Here is a 25,596-nt window from a genome sequence, read left to right as displayed (position 1 = left end):
ATCACTTATGTATTATAAGGGATACCCACTATTGTAAATGATAAGTATATTAGAAGTCACTGAGGGGTAATGTGACCATATAAAGACACAAGGCTGCAGGCTGAGTTATACAGGGAACTCTGATTATCACTTATGTATTATAAGGGATAATGTACCCCCTACTGTAAATGATAAGGATATTAGAAGTCACTGAGGGGTTCTGTGACCATATAAAGACACAAGGCTGCAGGCTGAGTTATACAGGGAACTCTGAGTATCACTCATGTATTATAAGGGATAATGTACCCCCTACTGTAAATGATAAGGATATTAGAAGTCACTGGGGCTCATTTATCAACACTGGGCAAATTTGCCCATGGGCAGTTACCTATAGCAACCAATCAGTGATTAGCTTTTTAAAGCCAGCTGCAAGTAGAACATTGAATGCAGCAATTTGATTGGTTGCCATGGGTTACATTTGCACAGTGTTGATAAATGACCCCCAGTGTGGGTTCTGTGACCATATCAAGACACAAGGCTGCAGACTGAGTTATACAGGGAACTCTGAGTATCACACATGTATTATAAGGGATAATGTGCCCCATACTGTAAATTATAAGGATATTAGAAGTCACTGATGGGTTCTGTGACCATATAAAGGCACAAAGCTGCAGGGTGAGTTATACAGGGAACTCTGAGTATCACTCATGTATTATAAGGGATAATGTACCCCCTACTGTAAATGATAAGGATATTAGAAGTCACTGAGGGGTTGTTCTGTGACCATATAAAGGCACAAGGCTACATGGAATGAGTATCACTCATATATTTACAAGGCATAATAATAGCAATGACAGTTACACTTGACTATAAATTAGTTATTATTGGATATTGGGAAATTGATTGGAATTACATTGCTTGTATCATGCAAGAAAAGGTTTTTTTTGGGAGGGGGGGGGCATTCTAAAGTTAACTGTATTTAGAACTTTCCCTTCAATGATAACTTCTGCAAATGGAAAGGAAAAGTGTTGCTGTTGCTGATGGTTTGTGACTTTTCCTTTTGCAGAGAATCAGCACAGCGAGTGGGGACGGCCGCCATTATTGCTACCCACATTTCACATGTGCAGTGGACACAGAAAACATCCGAAGGGTTTTTAATGATTGTCGGGACATTATCCAAAGGATGCACCTGCGCCAATATGAGCTGTTGTGATGGAGAGCACTTTTTTGGGTTTTTTTCCCCCTTCCCCTCCCTCCTTGTGTTCCGGACTACAAATTCCTCATTTAAAGAAAAAAACCTAAATAAAAAGAAAAAAAATTCACAAAACAAGAAAAATCCATCAAAAAAAGTATCTAAAAAAATGGAAAATATATATTATATATATTCGGGAGAAACCGTCACCCATCTTTGGGGATTTGGGGGGGGGGGGGAACTGGGTGCAGCCTCACACGCTCTTTCTCTCTCTCCAGTTAGCGGCCCTTGCTTCTCTCTCTATCTCCTTGCTGCCGGACAATACCCAAACTGTCAGCTTGCTTCCCCTCACCCACCACCCTTCAAATAAATCAAATATGCGTGGGCTAGCACCAATTCCAGCCATGAGTTTCCCTTTAAAACGCCAGCCGGAATGACACAAGTGACCTGAAGGATTGTTGGTGCCCTGCTGTGCCAGGAAGAGGGTGTTGTGTGCATCAAGGGGGCTAGGAGGCAAGTCTGATTTCTTACTGTTCCTTTCTACCCCTCTCACGTTACTGGTAACAGCGTGGGCTAAATTCAATCCCTTCCCCCATTTTACCCATTTCATATCCAATCACCGAAGGTATCGGAACCATCGCTGAGCAAGCGACTCGGGAGCTCCGACACTAAACTCTGACTGTAGGGTGTGTCATGGTATTTACAGAACGATGGGAGGAGCCACGGCAGTATGGAGGCTGCCTGTCACAAGGGTGCCATTTTTTTTTTGTCTTTTTTAACAATAAATACTTGGATATGAATTCCAGCATATCAACGTATTTATTTCTATAGGTCTCGGACGTTTGCCTTTAATCTTTTTTTTTTTTTAAATTCTTATTGGTCCTTAAGACGCCGACCTCGTGTGATTTCTTTCAATCATGTGCATAATAATGTTATTATACCTCTCGCCTCACAGATCTGATCACTCCTCTTTCTTATAACAACCTTCACTTTTTGGCTTTTTTTTTTGTTTTTTCTTTTGTCGTCCCCCCCTCCCCATTTTGTTTTTATTTTACTGCTGGGTTATTATTCTTGTACAGACTGTAAAATGTATTATTTTGTACAACTTTATTGAAAAAAACTTGTAGAAGATCTTTGTGCCTTGATTTCGGCTTTGCCCTGTACAATGAGCTAAGATGTAAGTATGTCTAATTTCTCTGTACAGCATTGTCATTCTGCCTCCTGCGTTCGCTCAACCGTGGGGCAAATTTAATCTGTAGTTAATAGGGATTTTTTTTTTTTTTTTTCTGGTTTACAAAAGGAAGAAGCTGTTTAGTAAAAAAAGAAAAATTCAAAAATGTACAAATGTTGCAACCTTAACCACTTTTAAAGTGAGGTATTCATGAAGTGACCCAATGTGGCTTCATCGTGCTTTTTAATTTTTAGCTTTAACTCATTTAAATATCTATCCAAATGCAAAAACATGGCTTGTTTCTACATAAACCAAATTTTGCTACAAATAAGTGCTAGTCTTTTTCTCCTTTTCCTGGCATATTATTGACCATACGGCAAAGTGATGTTGGATCTATAGCCGGCGAAATGAATCCTAATTATCATGTGACTTAAGAGCAAAAATAAGTTGTTTGTTTGTCAGCGATTTTGCTTATTTGCATATGCAGAATCTTTTCAATATTTGTCCAAATCCTTTCTGGGGGGATTTGGCCAAATTGCCTGTATATCACCTTGGTTATTCGTTTATACAGATGGCAAGTGGGTGGCCTCAGATGCAGCACCCATGTGTCGGGTGCCATGAATGTTGTCCAGGTTATGGCCACTTCCACCATTGTTGTAGAGCAGTTTATTTTTAAACATTTTAGGGTCAAGCCTTTCCTTTCTTACATTTTTTTTGTTTATAAAAAGATTCAACTCTAACCAGAATAGCAAATTAACTTGTACCCCACGTTCCCTTAGAGAGAGGGTAGAGCAACCATTTTGAAACCTCCTCTAGGAATAGTAGTTGGTAACTGCTGGAATTAAAATGTAAATCAATGTGGGGTACCGCTCTGTTAGCCCCTTCCTCTGCCTGGAGCTCCTCTTTATTGATATTTAGGGATGCACCAAATCCACTATTTGGGATTCTGACGAATGCGTCATGAAAGATTCGGCCGAATCCTAATTTGCACAAGTGAATTAGGGACAGGTAGGGGAAAATAATTTTTTTTGCTTCCTTGTTTTGTGCTTAAGTTATGATTTCTCTTCCTGCCCCTAATTTGCATATGTAAATTGGGATATGGTTTGACCAGGCACGCGGATTCAGCAGAATCCTGGATTTGTTGCATCCCTATTGATGTCACTTCACTGTAATGTTGTGAATGTTCCCAGCAGTCTGTTGCGATGTTCAATACAGTACAAGTGTTGGGTTTTCTTATACCTCGCCAGGACTGCAACAAGGGACCAGGGATCTTTCACAACATAGCGGCGATTGTGTTAAGTGTCGGACTGGGCTGTCGGGACATCGGGAAATAACCCATTGGGGCCCAGACCTGCTATTACTGCTGCCTTCCACCTCCCTCCATGGCCGCAAGCAGGAAAAAGCAGAAATTGGCCTTTGCTTGGGAGGCAGTTGGCTTTGGCTGCAGGAAAAGAATGTCTTGCACTGGGAATGAAACTTTCAGTGGACTATAGAGGGACCTGTTAAGCAGCTTTTTAATCAGTCTTCATGTTTTAATTCAAATTATTTTCCTATTCTGCCTTTTTTTTTTCCACTTGCAGTTTAGTGATCTCTGGTTTTCCAAAAAACAATGTGCTGTTTTCTGAGGCCTTCTTTTTATTATTAATGTTTACTTACCTGTAAGGCCTAAGCGAGCAGATGTTTCAGAGCTGTTACAGGGCTTTTCTTGCCTTGTTATACATAGGCTGGTTCTCTTATTTAGTCATGCTTGGAATATTATTACTTGAGTTCACAGACGACCATCAATGGTAGCAGAATTCAGGGTAGGGATTAGCAGAGGAACAGCGGTTATTATGAAGTGATGTTTGTGGTAGTCCATAGTTGTGGTAGCCATCATATTTAAGAAATATTCCAGAGCTGATACTGAGACAATTGAGCTGTTGATTGAATAGGAGGAATCACATAGAGGTAAAATAAATATATAACCAAAGGTCCATTTCTACCTTACACATAGGAGGTAAATGCTAGAATATGCTACTGCTTTGTAACACCATAAATTCTGCCCTTTAGACAATGTATCCAACAAGAAAATAGCTGGATTGAGATTAGGAGAGGAAAGATATATTGGAGTATCGCTAGCATTTACTTGGTTAGCTGTATACAGTGCTGGACTGGGACACCAGGGGCCCACCCAAAAACCTTAGACCAGGGGCCACTCTGTTCTCTTTATACTATATATATATATATATATATATATATATATATATATATATATATATATATATATATATATATATATATATATATATCTCTATTATTCCATATATTTAGCCTCTTTGTTCTCACAGAAATAGGGAATGGCCATGAAATAGGCCAAAAGTTTAGCAGCATGAGGGGCCACTGACACCTGGGACCACCGGGAGTTTTCCTGGTATCCCAGTGGGCCAGTCCGACACTGGCTTATAAGTATACAGATAAAGTCAAAGCCTTGATGTATTTTAGGATACACTGGAAGACTTATTTCAAAGTTAAGAGGAAAATCAGGACAGGGTTGTGTGATAAAGAGCAGGGAACATTGGGAGGAGAGCTCCTGAAAGGCTGTTGCAAGGTCAAGGAGTATAGCCACTACATTACCAAAAACACTGGACTATTCAAAATCTCATTCCCAAGCCAGTCCCTGCTAGATGTTTGCTTGGAGTTACTTTCACACGGTCACAAGAGCAGTAGTGATGTTGGGGATCAAGCCTGTCTCACATTAGGGGTTCCAGTTTCATCTCACGGATTCAGATGAGGTCAGGTTCTGCACATCTCAGCAAACCCATTCTGTATGGACCTGGCTTTGTGTTTCCCTAAACTGTTCCAAAGTTGGATGCACAGAATTGTCAGAATGTCGCACCCCGTAGATTTAAGGTTTGATTGGAACCAGGGGCCCCAAACCATGGAAACATCCCCAGCTCATTTTCCCTCCGCCATCAAAGTTACTGTTATATTTCCATTAGTTTGACAGAAGGTAATAAATAGCCTTCTGATAACAGAAGGCAGCTTCATACTACAGTTATGGGATCTGTTATCCGGAAATCCGTTATCCAGAAAGCTCTGAATTAAAGAAAGGCTGTCTCCCATAGACACCATTATAATCAAATAATCCAGATTTTTAAAAATGATTTCTGTAATAATAAAACAGTACCTTGTAATTGATCCAAACTAAGATATAATCAATCCTTATTGGAGGCAAAACCAGCCTGTTGGATTTATTTCATGTTTACATGATTTTCTAGTAGACTTAAGGTATTAAGATCCAAATTATGGAAACATACATTATCTGGAAAACCCCCAGGTCCCGAGCATTCTGGATAACAGGTCCCATACCTGTACAAAGCACTGATGTAAAACCACCTTTTTTTTAAGTCCCTGTGGCTTTTGCATTTTGAGCTGGGTGTTGTTCGCCTTCAAATCGCTTTCCAGTTTAGTTGTTTTTATATAGTTCACCAGAAACAGGGACTTTCTGCAATTAGTTTCTATTTGTGATAGATTTTCTAATATTGAAGTGTAAAGTTTAATTTTTCACCTTCTATAGCAGCTCTGGGAGGGGGTCGCTGACTCTGCAACTGTTCTAAATTGATACATTTAGTTGACAATTAGTTTTATTATACGCAGCTGTTAGAATTGATACAATAGTTGTTAATATTCTAAAGATACTGCTGAGAAATGGATCAACTAAAGTTGCCACTAAATGTATCAAATTGTAGCAGTTCCGAATGTGTTCCTGGATCACTGAGCTGCCAGTCTCAAACATCAGAGACTGGAAAATTCAACTTTTAACTTCAATTTTGGAGAAATATGAAATAAAAAATGAAAAGAAATTGAAAAAAAGTCTTTATTTTTGGTGAACAATCTTAAAAACACTGAAGTGTAAAAAGTGTTTGGAAGGTGAACCAGTCCCTTAAATAGCACAGGTAAGCCTAAAACCTAACCAGAGATCTTTGATCCCGAGTGCAATGACCATGGTCAAGCAAATGGCTTTTTGAGGGCTACAGGTTGCAGTCTCAGATGTGGAAAGGGCAGCCAGTATTGGCATCACATACACCTCTCCGGCCAACCGTGCCTGGTAATGTGGGCTGCTGCTTGGCCAAAAAACGGCATACTTCTGATCAATAGTCCTTGTCCTGATGTTTCCTCCAGCGCCAGTCTAGAACTTGACACTGAGTGCTCCACCTGAGGACATCATTTTAGGCTAAGTGCCGTGATACTCTTAGCTGTTTGGTGTATAAAATGTGGTTTCAACATTTAAAAATAACAGGCCATTTGTGAGTCGCTATACAGCTGTATCGGTTGAAAGTTGTGCATGAAGACCATTTTGTGGTGTGTCATGGGGCCTAAAGAGAGAGAGAGAATGTCAGTCTGTTTTACACAAAGAATTCCAGAAGCTTAGGGCAGAAACAGATGAGAAGATTCGGGGAGATTAAGGGCAGAGACGCTCAGATTCAGGGAGATTTAGACGCCCAGTGATAATCGCCTCGGGGCGACTAATCTCCCTGAACTGCCTTCTGCCAGCTAGAATCTAAATTGCCAGCAGGATGGCTCTTGGAGCTCTTCTTTTCCGAAGTCGTCTGAAGTTTCCTCGTGAGACAACTTTGGGTGGTTTTGGAAAATGAAGCACACTGATCCCGCCGGCGGGTTACACTTTAGCTGGAGGGAGGCAGTTTGGGAGATTAGTTGCCCTGAAGAAGAAGAAGAGATTCGTGGGCGAATAAATCTCCCCGAATCTGAGCGTGTCTCTGCTCTTAGTCACCTGGCAACAAATTGCATCTTTGGGCGCCTAATCTCCCCGAGCTGCCTCCCCGCCGGCTAGAATCTAAATCGCCAAAAGGATGGCACTTGGAGCTCTTCGTTTTCCGAAGTTGCCTCACGAGGAAACTTTAGGTGACTTTCAAAAACGAAGTGCTCAGAGTGCCATCCCACTGGCGATTTAGATTCTAGCCGGCAGGGAGGAAGTTCTTTTCGTCTGTCTCTGCCCTTAGAGATACAGGAAAGGAAAGTGTTTTTATTGAATATGACAATGTTTTTGCAGTTTCATGCGTTCCAAAAAAGGCATGCCCAATTTAATTTGGATCCGGTACTATTTGTGACAGTGTTGCAACTGAATGGTGCCTCATCAGTAGGAGCAATTCAACTCCAATATCATCCAATCATAAATGTCTTATACCAGCGACATATAAACCAAAAATAAGTCAATGGATATTCCAACCTTTTAAATTACACAAACAGGGTTTGAAACTATCCCTGATTATTGTATATGAAATGTAGAAAATGTGTAAAATTATATTCCTTGGTTCATATTCATGCAGGAAAAAAATATCTTGCAGTCCTATATCACTCCTACTAGCAGTAAAGAGTGACTGAAGTTTATCAGAGCACAAGTCACATGACTTGGGGCAGCTGGGAAGCTGACAATATGTCTAGCCCCATGTCTGATTTCAAAATTAAATATATTGAGAAATGGATTTCAGTGCACAATTCTGCTGGAGCAGAACTATTAACTGATGCGTCTGAAATGAAAGGTAAATAAAACCGTAATTCCATATACAGTACAATGGACCTATTTAATACATAGCCCTGTGCTGCTTTGAACCTTTAACCCTCTGCACTTCTGTGCAACCCCTAACTGGTTAATGGGATTTGTTAGTTTGGAGCCTGGAGGAGAGGACTGAAGGATAAACATTGCAAGATGTAAGAACAGAATTAAAACATGGGAAAGGGAAACATGTTTATCAGTGTCTATCATTTATTCATAAATGTTATGCTACATCAGCACTAGGGGGAGCCAAACTACTTTTTATACTTCTCTTTATATAAGTTAGATTTTTTTTAGGGGTTTTCCTAATGTTATTAGATACATAGCTATCTTATTAAGGTTCCCTAAACTGCAACATCAGAGATCTTAGATTCTTAAACTCATGTCTGTCCGTAGATTAATAGCAGGGACTTTAACTATGTTGCATCATGAAATCAAATCCTCAGTCCTTGGAATAGAGTTATACATGTGATAGTGTTTCATGGGCTGTTGCATAGTTCTAGGGGAAGGGGACCTTCACAGAGCTGCCTTTAGGGCCCAAATAGTCCTGTGTGGCACTTCATCGGGGCCCATAAACCAAATTCAGAGAGCTGAATGCTGTAGGTGTTCCTTAAGCTGGCCATAGATGCAAAGATCCGATCGTACGAATCATCGTACGATCGGACTTTCCCATCTCCCGACCCGCCACTAACCATTCAGATCAAAGTCTTACCAGTCAGATTAGTTAAAGAACAGATCAGCAATGTTCTGCCCCTAACAGCAATCGTACGATATCTATGTCCAACCAAAGCTAGTGACAGTCTCCCACTGCGTGTACGATCGGCAATACACGCAGAGATATTATCGGCAGCCGACAGAAATTGTCCGATCAACCAAACGACCGATCTCCGCCGGACGAAAAATGTCGGGACTCTCCACACGGTTCGAAAATCGTACGAATCCTCGATTCGTACGATCAGATCTTTGCGTCTATGGCCAGCTTTATACTTATGTTTCTAATAACATGGCTTCTCCACAACAATGCCGAACCTTTTGGCTGTTGAAAGATGGATGTGATTGGAAATCTCATTTTAAGGTGGCCATACACAGGGAGATCCGCTTGTTTGGGGAAGTTGACAAACGAGAGAATCTCTCCCCGATTTGCCCACATTGAAGTGGGCGATATCGGGCTTAGCCGATTGAGGCCAAATGGACGGTCAGACCGCATGTCCACATCAACGAATAGATGCGGCCGAGATCCAACAGGATTTTTAACCCTGCCCGATCGATCTGCCTGACTTTCAGCCAGTCCAAACAAGATGCACACACAGGTCTTAGAAAAAAAAGCAAAAGTCTTTAACTATTTAATGTGGGCACAAAAACTGACTTTTCGGCTGGAACACCAGCCTTTCTTAAAGTGGAACAGCAATTCATGTATAGGGCACCTATACAGAGTGACGGGAGCGGCCGTGACGTGTCGGTATTGTGTGATGTGTAATTTTTCCATAGGTAGGGTAGTGTAAACGTAAATTACGAATTAGCCAACCTGGAATCTCATATGAAGTGTGAGGTCTAAACTGCAAATTCAAATATAGCAATCACAATGTTGTTGGTCAAGTGATAAAGAAAACATCGAACGGGAGTCCCTGGAATCCAATGTTCCGTGTAGCGTAACAATATACCTGTGTTATTAAAGCCATAAAACACCTCTGTGTATATATATTGTGCGTCTTTATCTGATCAAGGAAAAAACAATGTTACTAAAAGAGCACACCGTTGCCAACCGAATTATTGTAACCACTAGCTTCACAGCTGTTAATTTGTATCCAAATGTTCAGTCCTTCAATCTATCGTTCCTCTACTATTATTAGCAATTGCTTATGAATCGTTAAATTAGTACAGAGCTATATGTAGCCATTATAAGAAAGCAGGTCAATAAACAAGTATAATGTCTCTATTAGTGGGTATTACTGAAAAGTAGGGATGCACCGAATCTAGGATTCGGTTCGGGATTCGGCCGAATCCTTCTGCCCGGCCAAACCAAATCCGAATCGTAATTGGAGGGAAATCACGAGAAATTTTGTCACAAAACAAGGAAGTAAAAAGTGGTTTCCCTGTCCCACCCCTAATTTACATATGCATATTCGGATTTGGTTCGGTATTCGGCCGAATTTTTCGAGAAGGATTCGGGTGTTCGGCCGAATCCAAAATAGTGGATTCGGTGCATCCCTACTGAAAAGTTAGATTAAATCAAAAAGCTAATCCTGCTTAAATATCTGAAAGCTCGTGAGGACGTTGAGGGAACAATTAGCAATACAACAGATGACTATTTAACCATTTCTTCTTCCATGGGGCTGATCCAGAGGCATCCAATCATCATTCTTGTTTTAGCATAACTGTGTCACTATTTCCATCTTAGGGACAGACTCACAGTCTCAGTACAATAGCCAAATAAGGTACAACTACTGTGTCAGCACAGTGTCCAGAATGGTATCTATGCTGTAGCTTCTGAAACTATATGTGTCTTTCTTGGCCTTGCTTATACTTATGACATGAGACAACAGATGTATTCCTTGTTCTGTGCAAACATTCTACATTCTAATAACAGAATAGCCTTTAACCTTGAGCTTCTTCTACGACACAGCAATTCTGTACTAGTGTCATGTTCTATAATCTTGTTCTTTGATAATAACCACTTATGGCTTAAATCTAAAACCCTGATATCTACAGGTAGTTATGGGTATCTTTCCTTAGCAACGAAGATCTCTGTCACATTGTTGTACTACTCCCCATACAGTCCTTATATGGCATTGGTTTTTTTTGTCCTTTCTTATATTGACACACATACTCATTCTGCGTCCATGGAGAGTTGGTTCGCCTTTTTCATCTAGGCTCCAGGCGTTCCCATCTTACCCTCCTTTGCCTCTCCATCGCTCCACCGCCATCGAATATTGATCAAGACAGGCAGTATTCAGGAACCACTCCATCTTGTTTCATCAGGTCATTGCAGACAAAGCCAATGGCAATTCATACTACCTAACACTTGGGAACAGGAACAGTATGGACTGAAGTTTTACTACTTTCTCCAAACAAAAACCATATGGAGCAGTGGCCTCCAAACTTTTTTGCCCCAGGGAATGGTGTAAATGGTGTATGGTGTAAAGCCATAATTTTTTTGCAAGGACTGGGAGAGGGGGCACCAATTGCATCAACCACATGAAATTTGGGCACGCCGCGTGAAATTCTGGTGCATCCGTGTCAAATTTGGTTCATCAGCGTCTGATGGGGACTCGGTGGCCCAGTTCGGGGCAATGGCCTGGGGTTGGGGACCCCTGATCTGGAGGATAAAGTGAAACTCCCCACTTCGTGCTCATTCGATTTGAACAGGGTGCCCAGCTGATACCCTCCACTCAGTGTTCATTAGATTGAACTAGACCCAACTAGAGGCCTGTGGGGTTATCTGTATCCTTACCTACTGCCCAATTCCTTTCTGAAAGGTAATTTACACCACATGGGACACAAACACCAATTAAAGTCTGATAGAAGTTTGCATTTCTTGTTGCTCCTCTTATCCCCATCCCTGGTTTGTCTCATAGCAAGGCTGGAGCATTACCCTTCTGTCACAGAGATTCCTGGGGGGGGGTCAGCGGTAAACACATAGTACAAATGGATTATTCAGGACTTCAAGGGATTGTTCACCTTTACATTAACATTTAGTATGATGTAGAGAGTGTTAATCGACACACTTTGCAATTGGTTTTATTTATTTATTTTTTTATTTATGTCTTTTTAATTATTTTATTCAGCAGTTTGCTGGTTGCTAGGGTCTAAATTACCCTAGCAACCATGCATTGATTGGAATTAGAGACTGAAATATGAATAGGTTAGGTCTGAATAAACAGATAAGTAATAAAAATTAGCAACAATACATTTGCAGCCTCACAGAGCTTTTGTTTTTTTAGATGGGGTCAGTGACCCCCATTTGAAAGCTGGAAAGAAGAAAAAGGCAAATAATCCAAAAACTATATAAAAAAAATTAAATAAGGAAAACCAATGGAAAAGTTGCTTAGAATTGTCCATTCTATAACATACTAAAAGTTCAAGAAAGGAGTTAGAAGAAAATATGGGAAATTTGAGCAAATACAAGTAAAGGCAAATTTGCAATTTTTGAGATAATGAAATAGGGAAGGGGGAGAAAAGTGGGAAAATATGGACTAAAAGATCTGAATTAGAGGAGAGTGAGGGTATTGCACTACAGACTCTGCCTACTGACACTATATGTGGGAGCTGCTGTACCCCAACATTAGAGCCAGCAGGAACCCTCTCATATTTGTTCCAGGCCAGAATAAATACTGGGGAGTCCTGGCTGTAGTTGCCCAACTGTCCCGTTTTGAGCGAGACAATCCCGCTTTTGACAGCTCAACCCGCTGTCATGGATTTGTACTGATAAGTCCAGAGTTTCTCTTTGATCTGCTGCGCTGAACAGCCAGAAACAGATACAAAGTTTCTAACTTAATTGGGTCTTGCAGACAGCCCAGAATAGATACTTAAGATACTTTTGTAACAGTTTGATAAGATAAGAACGAAGACTCACAGCTGAAAGGGCAATTCACCTTTATTTGCAAAACTGTAATAACATATAAAAACCACAGAAATGTGTTCAAACTTTCATAACCTGCCAAATTATGTCAAATGAACATGGTGGCCACAAAAAAAATCCCGCGTCACGCGCGTCAAATATTTTTGTCCCTCTGTTTCTGTTTCCTAAATGTTGGGAGGTATGTAGTTGAGGTTTTAAAGGGCTTCTTCACCATAAATTAACTTTTAGTATGATGTAGAGAGGGATGTTGCGAGACAATTTGCATTCGGTTTTCATTTTTTATTATTTGTGGTTATTGAGCTTTTTATTCAGCAGCTCTCCAGTTTGTAATTTCAGCAATCTGGTTGCTAGGGTCCAAATTCCCCTAGCAACCATGCGTTGATTTAAAAAGGGACCGTAAAATGAACAGGAGAGGCCTGAATAGAAATAAAAGTAATAAAAAGTAGCAACAACAATAGATTTGGAGCCTTACAGAGCTTTTGTAATTTAGATGGGGTCAGTGACCCCCCCATTTGAAAGCTGGAAAGAGTCAGAAGAAGAAAGCAAATAATTAAAACACTATTAAAAAGAAATAATGAAGAGCAATTGAGAAAATGCCTAGAATTGTCAATGCTATAAAATACTAAAAGTTCTTAAAGGTGAACCACCCCCTTTATGCAGTGGAAGTGGTTGAGAAACTTCCTATACATAACATAACTCCCATAACATAACATAAACTTCCCCCAACATAATTATAACATTCCCCTCCCCAACATGAGATGCACAGGGCAGGGATGATGGAGGAATAACCCCATGTAATGTATAACAATGAGTCAAACAGAATCATAGTACCCCATTTCCGTCTCTTCCTATCTGCCTGCATTCTGCCACGTTGTCGCTAGGGGCGCATAGGTCCATGTTTGACAGAACGCCGGAAGTACGTCATCCATCTGCGCCAAGGCGCGACCTAGAGAGAAAGCAAAAAATCTCCCGGGATTTGGGGAGCCGAAAAACCGAGAGTGATGGATGCGGAATTTTTCATGGGGGGGACTGGAGGGATAGTCGGAGACTGGGAGGACAGGGGATTGGTACGTACTGGTATTGCTGGGAGAGGCCTCATTTGAGGGACAGAGAGACGGGAAGTGAGAGACAGAAGTGGAGTAGGGGGAAGGGTTTAGGTGCAGATATCTTGTAGCCACATTCCTATGAGAAACAGGGAAGTCCTGGGGAGAGAGGAATTAGGGACAGTCTTGGCTTTGGGGAGAGGGCGATCAAGTTAGGGGGGAGTGGAACTAGATATTAATGAGGTTGTTCACCTTCCAAACACTTTTTTCAGTTCAGTTGTTTTCAGATTGTTCCCCAGAAATAAAGACTTTTTTCAATTACTTTCCATTATTTATTTTTTAAGTTTTTTCCAAAATCTAAGTTTAAAGTTGAATCTTCGTGTCTCTGGTGTTTGAGTCTGGCAACTCAGTAATTCAGCTGCAGATCAACTATCAATGTTAGTTGATCCATTTCTCAGCAGCATCTCTGGGGTATCAGCAACTATTGTATCAATTCTAACAGCTGCCTGTAATGAAACTCAGGGATTTTGCTCAGCAGGGACAAAGATAAGTAATAGATAAATAAATGTATCCATTTAGAACAGTTTACAGGGTCGGCGAACCCCTTCCCAGAGCTGCTTCGGAAAGAGAGAAATGACACTTTACACTTCAATATTAGAAAAACCGTCAGACATAGAAAATAGAAAATCATTGGAAAAAGTCATTATTTCTGGTGATCTATCTGAAACCAAGTAGTTGTTTGAAGGTGAACAACCCCAATAAATATTGAATTTATATATGAATTAGGGCTTCATGGGTTCCCTATACCTCCTGCCCTCCTGCAGCTGCAGTGTCTACTTCCTCTGTAGTTACACCCCTGAGTATATATATATATATATATATATATATATATATATATATATATATATATATATATATATATATATATTAGGGTGAGACAGGCAGGTATTTGGTTATTTATATATCGGGGATATATTTATATATTGGAGAGATAGGGGTACAAAAACACATACTTGGTAGAGACAGGCAGGGATTGTGGCACATGTATGTATATATATGTGTGTGTATATATATATATATATATATATATATATATATATATATATATATATATATATATATAAGCAAAAAGAAGACCAGCAACACCGAGATCTCTTGTGATATAATCAATTTATATTGTGAAATCACATGCAAGCCGACGTGACGTTTCGGTTCACACAGGGATAAAGGTCCCTGTGTGGACCGAAACGTCACGTCGGCTTGCATGTGATTTCACAATATAAATTGATTATATCACAAGAGATCTCGGTGTTGCTGGTTTTCTTTTTGCTTATACTACACATTACCGTGCACCCGAGGAATGCTGCAAAGGCGGAGTGCTGCCCTTACCAAGTAAGTATATATATATATATATATATATATATATATATATATATATATATATATATATATAGAATTGCAGCAGACGACGGCACTCCTAGGAATTTGACCAAAACAGCTGTATTATGAATCAAAAGTGAGGTTTAATACATGGATGTATTAAACCTCACTTTTGATTCATAATACAGCTGTTTTGGTCAAATTCCTAGGAGTGCCGTCGTCTGCTGCAATTCTACTATTTAAACTTTGACTGGCACCCAGGGTGAATATGGATATAAGGTTGTGCGTTCCTTATGCCTTTCTATATATATATATATATATATATATATATATATATATATATATATATATATATATATATATATATAATTTATTTTTTTGTGGAGCAATCTGTCTGTCTCTCTTCATATATATATTGAAGAGAGACAGACAGGTTGGGGGGGTATATATCTATATATAAGTGCCAGAGGGAGTAGATATATTGGGGAAAGACAGGCAGGGATGTAAGTGAAAGTTGGGCAGAATTTAAAATCTCTTCATGCTGAATTCTTACTGTGGTAGGATGAAGACTATGGTGAAGGAGAAGACGATGCAGAGGTGCAGCAGGAATGTTTGCAGAAATTCTCCACCCGGGACTATATCATGGAACCTGCCATTTTCAACACACTGAAGAGGTGATAGGCACCGGGGCCACCTAGGCTTCTTGAGGAGGCTGAAGGGTGCAGGGAACAGAACCAAATGGTAGACGAAAGAGAGCTGAGATGGATTGATGAGGGGCACAGAGTATGAGGGCAAAGTAATATCCGAGAATCACATATGCAATTAATTTGTGAAATTGAGGGGGTAAATCTGGTGAAAGGGGGAGTCTGACATTTGGCATTAACAGCATAGACAGCGTTTCAACCTGAAAACCTTCAGCTGTTGCTGAATACAACTCCTAGAACATTGGATTGCCAGTGGGATGGTGGGAGTTGCAGTGCAACTGTTGACTGGACAATCCTGAACTATAGAGTAAACATTACTTGTTTCAAAACCAGAACCCCTCCTGTTCCTGATACAGATTTGGCTTGATCTTACATTAACTTATTGCATATGAATTCCAGGTATTTTCAGTCTGGTGGATCGCCAGAAAATGTGATCCAGCTTCTGTCGGAGAATTATAGTGCCGTGGCACAGACTGTAAATTTGCTGGCAGAATGGCTCATCCACTCAGGTACAGATGCACTAGCTCACTCCCTGTGCTCTGTGTTTAGGAGAACTAAACCCTAAACATGAATGTGGCTAAAAATTGCATATTTGATATACTGAACGTATTGCACCAGCCTAGAGTTTCAGCTTGTCAATAGCAGCAATGATCCAGGACTTCAAACTTGTCACAGGGGGTCACCATCTTGGAAAGTGTCTGTGACACTCACATGCTCAGTGGGCTCTGAGCAGCTGTTGAGAAGCTAAGCTTAGGGGTCGTCACTAATTATCCAGCAGAAAATGAGCTTCCCCTGTAATATAAGCTGATGCTACAGGTTTGCTGATTATTAAATTCTGATGCTAATTGCACTGGTTTCTGTGCTGTCATGTAGTAATTATCTGTATTTATTACTAATCAGCCTTATATTGTGACATTTCTATTCTATGTGTACTGTATATTGTGAGTGGGTCCCTAAGCTCAGTAAGTGACAGCAGCACAGAGCATGTGCAGTGAATCAGCAGAAAAGAAGATGGGAAGCTACTGGGGCATCTTTGGAGACACAGATCTTTACTGCTAAAGGGCTGTGGTTGCCTTGGGCTGGTACAGAAGCACAACATCATGTACAACATTTCTACCTACTTCTTTAGTTAGGCTTTAGTTCTCCTTTAAGGAGAACACCATTAAGCTAAACCCATTGCTTATTATGGTTACTGATACTTTGTATTCCCTATGTTTCTCTGGCCTCCCCTATTAACATTCCAGTCTCTCAAATTACTGGCTTGTTGCTCAGGGCAATAGGACCCTAGCAACCAGATAGCTGCTGAAAGTCCAAATTGGAGAGCTATTGAACAAACAGCTAAATCATTCATAAGCCACAAAAATAAAACATGACGAACGTCTGTCTCAGAATATCACTGTCTGTATTACCCGACTAGTAAATGTAATAGTGAAATACCCCTTTAAGAAAGTAACAATTTTTGTATGAAATAAAGATTACCTGGTCAGGTGTGTCAGAAAAACATATATTGTACAGCTGGTCTTCCCCAATCTGCTCTTTTGTCATTAGAACAGAATATTCACTGATTGTGGCCCATCTTTCAAAGTAGGAAAATCAGTCAGATTTGGTCAGATACATCACTTCCCACTTTTGGATATGTTATTGGTTTGTTTAGATAGGGGGCTCTCAGTTGTATTAAAACATTCAGTACAGTTCCTTTGCCATCTTTATCCATCTGGAATATGGTTTTATTATGAAAGAACGGCAGTTTCGGCCAAAATGAAGGCTTTTTTTAAAAAAAAATAATGAACTGTAGGAATGGCACTGGTAAGTATTCTGCATAAGGGGTTTCTATGTAATAGACCTTTATAATACCTGTGCTACATTCTAGCGGTGCACCTAATCCAGGATTCCGTTTGGTATTCTGCCTTTTTCATCAGGATTCAGACAAATCCTCCTGCCTGGCCAAACCGAATCCTTAAAATGTGGCGTTTCATCACAAAAATCAATAAATTTTTAACAAGAAGTGCAGTGCATTGTTCTCTTTACCCCTTCCCACCCCTAATTTGTATATGGAAATTTGGTTTGAATTCTGCCAAATCTTTCACAAGGGATTCGGGGAGGTTCAGCCAAATCCCAAAATTGTGGATTTGATGCATCTCTACTACATTCCATACTATTTAAGTCCCAGAAAGCTTTCTTTGTAACCTCAGAAATACCTGTCTGTGTTTGGCTGCAGGTGTGGAACCCGCACAGGTACAAGAGACGGTGGAAAACCATTTGAAGAGTTTGCTGATAAAACACTTTGACCCAAGGAAAGCCGACTCCATCTTTACAGAGGAAGGAGAGGTAATAACATTGTTTCCTGTGTTGGAGGTTGTAGACTAGACATCATGATGCCTTTTGTTCTGTATTTTGGCAACGTTCGTTGTTTATTGTGTTTTTGTGCAGACCCCAGCCTGGTTGGAGCAGATGATTGCCCACACCACATGGAGAGATCTTTTCTACAAACTGGCAGAGGCCCATCCAGACTGCCTGATGCTTAACTTCACTGTCAAGGTGAGTTACATAGTAGATGAGGCTGAAACCCTCTCCACCATCACCTCTTCTCCAGTTCTCTGGTCTGAAGCTTTTGCGAGATCTCCCAAGCCTTTAAAGGAGAAGGAAAGTCTTTTTGCACTTGGGGGTGCCAAATGTTAGGCACCCCCAAGTGAATGTATTTACTTACCTGAAACCCTGGGCCGGTGCTCCTATCAGCAGAAAACTGACTGGCCCGGGGTTATACCAGTGAGCACCACGGAGCGATCCACTTCCGTCTTTTTCTTTCTTCTAATTTCCCGGGGCAAGTGCATGCACAGTTAAACGAAATAACCGACTTTTTAGTTAAATTTTGTCTTTTCGTTCTACTGCGCATGTGCAGCCACGCGAAGGAAGAAGATTGCTACGTGGTGCTCACCGGTATAACCCCGGGCCGGTGCAGTTTTCTGCTTATAGGACCACCGGCCCAGGGGTTTCGGGTAAGTCAATACAATCACTTGGGGGGTGCCTAACATTTGGCACCCCCAAGTGCTGCAAGCCTTTCCTTCTCCTTTAAGCCTTTAGCTTAGTCACCCTGGACCCTCAAAACTGTACTCCATCTTCTCGACAGGAATTTATAAAGCGTCTGGAGAATGAATTGTAAGACAGAAGCACCTGCAGCACCTTTACCAGAACATGTCACCTCTTTTTTCCCATTTCACAGCTAATCTCAGATGCCGGGTACCAGGGTGAAATTACCAGCGTCTCCACAGCGTGCCAGCAACTGGAAGTCTTTTCCAGGGTTCTTCGTACTTCCCTGGCCACTATTCTGGATGGAGGAGAAGAGAACTTGGAGAAAACCCTCCCCGAGTTTGCAGTACATATATTTAAACCATTTATGCAACATTGGGGGGTGTTGTGCAAATGTAGTGTGTAAAGCATAAAGCCTGTTTTTTATCTGTGCCCCTGCAGAAGATGGTGTGTCATGGTGAGCACACGTACTTGTTTGCTCAGGCCATCATGTCTATCCTGTCACAGGAGGAGCAGGGAGGATCAGCAATGAGAAGAATTGCACAGGAGGTGCAGAGATTTGCACATGAAAAGTAAGAACATTTGTGGGTTTTTGAGTTATTTTGCTTCTTATTCAAAACCTACCCAGTTTGCAATTTCTGCAATCTGGTTTCTAGGGTCCAAATCACCCTAGCAATCATTCACTGATTTGAATAAGAGACTGGATTATCAATAGGAGAGGGGCTGAATAGCAAGATGAGTAATAAAAAAGTAACAATAACAATATATTTGTAGCCTTGCAAAAAGTTGCCTAGAATTAGCCACTCTATAACATACTAAAAGTCAACTTATAGGTGAACCGCCCCTATCTGTGTCTCTTCACACTTGTGAAGTGGTTGGGCATTCCTGATGTAGATTAGACAAGTGCAGGAATACTTAAACACATTACAAAACAAATGTTCTTATTTCACAGGGGCCATGATGTCAGTCAGATCACATTGGCATTGGGCTCTGCTGCTTCTTACCCTCGGGCATGTCAGGCGCTGGGAGCTATGCTGTCCAAGGGAGCCCTAAATCCAGCCGATATCACAGTGCTTTACAAGATGTTCACAAGCATGGACTCTCCTCCTGTAGAGCTGGTATGACTTGCCAACTCTGTTTCATTGGCTTCTGGGGCTCGGTACCCCCTGAGTATGGATGGTGAAAGTTAGGGCTATTGGAGAAAACTGGTCTGGTAGGCAAGCCTGTAAAGGTGGCCATACACTTTTATATCAGGGTTGCCAAATGAGCAGATCTTAACCTGATATGCCCACTAACGACTGGGCAATATTGGATGGGGCCGAACGATCGGGTTACAATACTACGAATGGGCTCCGACGGGTCACAGGACTGCATCAACTAGCCGATGCAGTCCTGGATCGTACAAAAAATCAAACTTGACTGACATCTGGCCGATTTTTGGCCTGATATCGATCAGCAGTACCCGCCGGGAGCCCCCACACATGGGCAGATAAGCTGCTGAATCGGCCTAAAGGACCGATATTGGCAGCTTAAATCTGCCCGTGTATGGCCACCTTAAGTTTTACATATCCATACTGCCATTTAAACAGTGTTTAAACTACAGAATATTGCCAACGTGATTAAAGAGATACTGTCATGGGAAAAATGATTTTTTTCTGCTCCAGCAAAATTCTGCACTGAAATCCGTTTGTCAAAAGAGCAAACAGATTTTTTTAATTTTGAAATCTGACATGGGGCTAGTCATATTGTCAGTTTCCCAGCTGCCCCCAGTCACGTGATTTGTGTTCTGATAAACTTCATTCACTCTTTACTGCTGTACTGCAAGTTGGAGTGATAGCACCCCCTCCCCCAGTAGCCTAACAACAGAACAATGGGAAGGTAAGCAGATAGCAGCTCCCTAACACAAGATAACAGCTCCCTGGTAGATCTAAGAACCTCAATAGTAAAATCCAGGTCCCACTGAGACACATTCATTAACATTGAATAGGAGAAACAACAACCTGCCAGAAAGTAGTTCCATAGTGCAGCACTGGCTCTTTCTGAAAGCACATGACCTGAGATGGCGCCTACACACCAATATTACAAATAAATACACTTGCTGGTTAACAGTGTAATTAAAAAAAAAAAACAACACCATATAGATCATGACAGAATCCTTTTAATGTACGGCAGGCAAACTACAGTATTGTGTATGGCAGTGTGATTCCAAAAAGAAATTTCAGGAACTTCCTTAATTACCGATTTTAACATAACCGTTTAACATTAGAGACCCACTTAGATCTGTATTTGTTCATTCTCCTGTAGATCCGGGTGCCGGCTTTCCTGGATCTCTTCATGCAGTCTCTATTCAAACCAGGCGCTAAGATAAACCAGGACCACAAGCACAAGTACATCCATATCTTAGCGTATGCTGCCAGTGTGGTGGAAACATGGAAAAAGGTTTGTTGGGAGCAGTCTGGGACCACTAGAGCCAGCCCACGTAACAAAGAAACCCCTAACATACCCATCACAGTTACCTGTTTCATCAAAAAGTATAAATAAATGAAATCCAGCTGTTTAACAGTTCTTCCCTTTCTGCATCATTTGAAATCCTGGCAGGGATAAAGGGACTAAACACTGATGTAACAACTTCTCCACAGACATCATGCAGGAACTACATAACCCACAATGCATAGCACTGTGATGTTCCTTATTGAAATCACGTGTGCAGAGAATTTTTGAGGATATAGGCTGAGGACAGATGGCTGTTGATACAAAGTAACAGTAGTCAGCCAGCTCAGCAAAGTAGTCAGACAGATCAGAAGGAGAGCAGGGGGCTAGGCTTAGGGAACTGTTCCAACCCATTAAAAAATCATGAAAAGTCTGCATATTTATTAATTGATGTATATTGCAAAGTTGCTTGAAATTATGTTTACTTTTCAAAAAGCTTAGGTTTTGTTTGTGTGGAGTTCCCCTTTAAGTCTTTGATATTTAAAATAACTTTACATGTTAGGGGGACGCGCTTCTGTCTGTGCTTGGGATGTAGGGCATCTTCATCACTGACCATACTGTGCTCTTGTGCAGAACAAGAGAGTGAACATAAACAAGGATGAACTGAAGTCAACCTCTAAAGCTATTGAGACCGTCCATAACTTGTGCTGCAATGAGAACAAGGGGGCGTCCGAGCTGGTGGCTGAACTGAGCACCCTGTATCAATGCATCAGGTAAGACATGGTGTAATCGCCGAATATCATGTGACCCTTTCATCCGTGGCCCCAGTGTCCTGCCCTGGGTCATATTTGCTAATCACTGTGGGTGCCTTTGTTACCCAGACCGGACTCAGAACTTATGCAAGATTTTGTGTTTGTGCATTAGGTTCCCTGTTGTAGCAATGGGGGTATTGAAGTGGGTCGATTGGACTGTGTCAGAACCGCGGTACTTCCAGCTGCAGACAGATCACACCCCTGTGCACCTGGCACTGCTAGATGAGGTACTTTATGTCCCATCAATGAACTGCAGATTGTGTCCATTGTGTGATTTAATAATAAACAAACACTCCGTGTTGTTTTCTGGTTCACTTAATGCTCACTCTGAGGCATCTTTATTATACGGCAGTACTTGCCTCCTTCAGCCTTTCTTTTCCCTGACTAAATCCCAGCTATTCTCCTATTATTACAGATTAGTACGTGCCACCAGCTGCTCCACCCTCAGGTCCTACAGCTTCTCATTAAACTCTTTGAGACGGAGCACTCACAGCTCGATGTCATGGAGCAGGTAAGTCCTTACAATAATGTCCCATTTGAGCACTGGAGACCAAAACTGTACGGCATATTCTAGATGGGGCCTTACCAGAGCTCTATACAATGCAAGAATGACCCCCTGCTCCCGTGAATCTTTGCCCCTTTTAATACAGCTCAAGACCTTATTTGCCCTTGATGCTGCTGACTGGCATTGCTTGCTACAGCCAAGTTTATCATCTACAAGGGCTCCAAGGTCCTTTTCTATAATGAATTTGCCTAGTGCAGTCCCATTAAGGGTATAAGTGGATATTCTTACATCCCAGGTGCATGACTTTACATTTATCAACATTGAATCTCATTTGCCACTTAGCTGCCCAGATTGCCAGTTTGTCAAGATCCTGTTGCAAGGATGCCACATCCTGGATGGAATTCATTATGCTGGATAGTGTATATTTATCGGAGAGATTCCCTGTATACCAGCTCTGAAATTGATTCAAGTTTCCCTTCCCTGATCTGCCTACTTACTCCTCTCCTGATTTCTGTGTTTAGCTGGAACTGAAGAAGACGTTGCTGGACAGGATGGTTCACCTGCTGAGTCGTGGGTATGTCCTTCCTGTGGTCACATACATCCGCCGGTGCCTGGAGAAGCTTGATACAGACATCTCTCTTATCCGATACTTTGTCACAGAGGTGAGTTCTCCCAGCCCAAACCAGTGATCCCCAACCAGTAGCTCGTGAGCAACATGTTGCTCTCCAACCCCTTGGATGTTGCTCCCAGTGGCCTCAAAGTAGGTGCTTATTTTTGAATTCCAGGCTAGTTTTGGTTGTATAAAAACCACATGTACTGCCAAACAGAGCCTCAATGTAGGTTGACAATCCACATAGGGGCTACTAAATGGCCAATCACAGCCCTTATTTGGCACCCCAAGAACATTTTTCATGCTAGTGTTGCTCCCCAACTTCTGAATGTTGTTCAAGGGTTCAAAAGGTTGGGGATCCCTGGCCTAAACTGTCCCACTATCTTTTATTCTTCACTATTCCCTGTGTAACCCTCTATAGGTCCTGGATGTCATTGCACCTCCTTACACTGCGGATTTCGTACAGCTTTTCCTCCCCATCCTGGAGAACGATAGTATTGCTGGGACCATCAAAGCTGAAGGAGAACATGATCCGGTGACTGAGTTTATAGGTAAGGATTTTTGCCTGTTCAGTTCATGGGCAGCCAGACAGTGTATAGAGTCACGTGTTTATGTAAAACAATCTTTTGTTAAAGCTGAATAATCAGCAGATAAGAGTTAAGTAGTTAGCCTCCCCGTTAAGGGTCAGTCTATACGAGCAGATTCGGGGAGATTAGTCGACCCAGCTTCGCCTGTTTCGAATATAATGTTTCCTGTTTTGTGTAAAAATATAAATATAGTCACCCTAAATCTATACATACTGAACATTAGAACTTCGTATATGTTATTTAAATCAAAACATAATGCTGCTATTTAACGTCCATTTTTAACTATGTAATTGTATTTTTATATATGAATCCTTTGATAGACATGTAATCATACTGTGGATTGGCCTATGTAAGAATGCCTATCATTGGCCTATTTCCAATCACTGCCCCCAATTTGGATTGGCAGTTAGATACATGTGACTGATTGGTTCTTTTTTATTTAAGGCCTTTGTTGTGATGTTTTTGCTCTAATAAAAAAAGACTTTTTTACTACATCTAAAAAAAATGCCAGCCCATCACTATCAATTATCCAATTATCTGCTATGTTGCCTTCCTGAGCTGAAGGTTTGGGGTCTGTGCACCTGGATCCCTCGCTTGTTTGGGTAAGTTTACCCCAATATTACTGCATTATTGCAATAACACTGAACATTTTTCTACATATATAATCTCATCAAAAAGCCTTCCCCCTGCCCTCCTCCGGCTTAAATAAAAATCGCCTGCTACAATGCACACGGTGCTTCGTTTACCGAAGTCGCCTTACAAGGAAACTTCGGGCGACTTCGGAAAAGGAAGCGCCACGTGTGCATTGCTGCAGGCCATTTTGATTTTTGTCGGCGGAGGGCAGCTGCAAGGCGTTTGTCGCCCCGAAGAAGTGGAGATTTGTCGCTGGGGCGACTAATCTTCCCGAATCTGCTCGTGTGGACTGACCCTAACAGGTGCTTCCAAAATGAAATCCTTCAGTTAACATTTCAATGTTTTATTTCTTGTAGTCCACTGCAAATCAAAATTCATCATGATAAACTGACCAGTAGGATGAGAGCCGCGAGCACAAAGGACGCAGGACTTTTTTCAGCAGAATCCGCCAGTCAGTACAGGAATAAGTTTTGGGCCCAATGTTGTGCTGTATATATACAAACCTGCATTGTTGGGGGGGGGGGGGGTTGTACAGAAATGTGTGGTTGTGTGTGTGTGTTTTTTTTAATAAATATTCTTATAGTTATACTTATTCTTTTTCCTTCTGTTTGGTGAATGTATTTTTATCTGGTAAATAGATTATAAAATAATCTAAGATTTGTGTTTGCAATAATGTGGAACAAACGTAGGGATTGGCTAACGTGAAGTTTTTCTTCCCTTCAGTGGGTCACTATCAAATGATCCTGTTTGATTTTAGAAGCTTTTATTTCTTTGAAAAGGGTGCTTCATACATTTCCCTTTGTATGTAACGTGTTTATCTAGCATACTGGCAAACATTTGCCTCCCCTTGTTTTATTATCTTGTATTTAGGTGCGGTGCGACCCTAGGGACTGCACCTAATTGCTCCTCTCAACTAAAGGAAGTGATGCCACTCACACGGCAGCACATGACATCCCTTCTGCTACGTGTCACTTCCTGTTTTGTGCAGTGAGCATGCGACCCCTCACCCCCCAGCTCCATCATGCAGATTTATGCTGTAAGTCTCCCGCTGTGGGGTTTTTTATTTTTCTGAGCCCTTGCCAAATATGTCCTAATAAATATTTTGTATTTTTTTACTTGCTGTCCTATTTTCTTGGAGGAACTCACATTTATTGTCTGTTACCATGAAAGGGATACTGTCATGGGAAAATCAATTTTTTTCAAAATGAATCAGTTAATAGTGCTGCTCCAGCAGAATTCTGCACTGAAATCCATTTCTCAAAAGAGCAAAGATTTTTTATATTCAATTTTGAAATCTGACATGTGGCTAGACATATTGTCAATTTCCCAGCTGCCCCAAGTCATGTGACTTGTGCTCTGATAAACTTCAATCACTCTTTACTGCTGTACT

The 25,596-nt window shown here is 41.2% G+C and overlaps 2 protein-coding genes across 2 annotated transcripts in view; both read left to right on the top strand.

Moving 5' to 3' along the window:
* Positions 1–2,670, top strand: part of gnas.L (GNAS complex locus L homeolog) — a 47,527-nt gene extending 44,857 nt beyond the window's left edge. The window contains 1 exon segment of the mRNA NM_001090213.1: positions 1,046–2,670. Within this exon segment, the coding sequence (NP_001083682.1) occupies positions 1,046–1,192 (147 nt within the window). The 3' untranslated portion in view covers positions 1,193–2,670.
* A 10,709-nt stretch (positions 2,671–13,379) lies between these two features.
* nelfcd.L (negative elongation factor complex member C/D L homeolog) lies at positions 13,380–25,321 on the top strand. Its single transcript, XM_018234994.2, has 15 exons — positions 13,380–13,542; positions 15,460–15,572; positions 16,002–16,111; positions 17,821–17,930; positions 18,033–18,140; positions 18,823–18,975; positions 19,071–19,201; positions 19,582–19,747; positions 20,934–21,068; positions 21,693–21,832; positions 21,984–22,098; positions 22,287–22,382; positions 22,898–23,038; positions 23,408–23,537; positions 24,563–25,321. Exons 1-15 carry the CDS (start codon positions 13,477–13,479, stop codon positions 24,595–24,597), a joined length of 1,749 nt encoding a protein of 582 aa, XP_018090483.1. The 5' UTR covers positions 13,380–13,476; the 3' UTR covers positions 24,598–25,321.
* The last annotated feature ends 275 nt before the right edge of the window (positions 25,322–25,596 follow it).

Source organism: Xenopus laevis, chromosome 9_10L (assembly GCF_017654675.1).
Source record: "Xenopus laevis strain J_2021 chromosome 9_10L, Xenopus_laevis_v10.1, whole genome shotgun sequence".
Taxonomy (NCBI): Eukaryota; Metazoa; Chordata; class Amphibia; order Anura; family Pipidae; genus Xenopus; species Xenopus laevis.
The sequence above is the reverse complement of the archived record's forward strand: the minus strand, read 5'-3'. Positions and strand labels throughout refer to the sequence as shown.

Excerpts from the sequence above, each read along its gene's own strand:
- nelfcd.L (XM_018234994.2), top strand. The coding sequence starts at position 13,477 with ATGGATGCGGAATTTTTCATGGGGGGGACTGGAGGGATAGTCGGAGAC. Across the intron at positions 15,573-16,001 it reads ATTTTCAACACACTGAAGAG|GTATTTTCAGTCTGGTGGAT; the intron begins GTGATAGGCACC and ends TATGAATTCCAG. Across the intron at positions 17,931-18,032 it reads TCTTTACAGAGGAAGGAGAG|ACCCCAGCCTGGTTGGAGCA; the intron begins GTAATAACATTG and ends GTTTTTGTGCAG.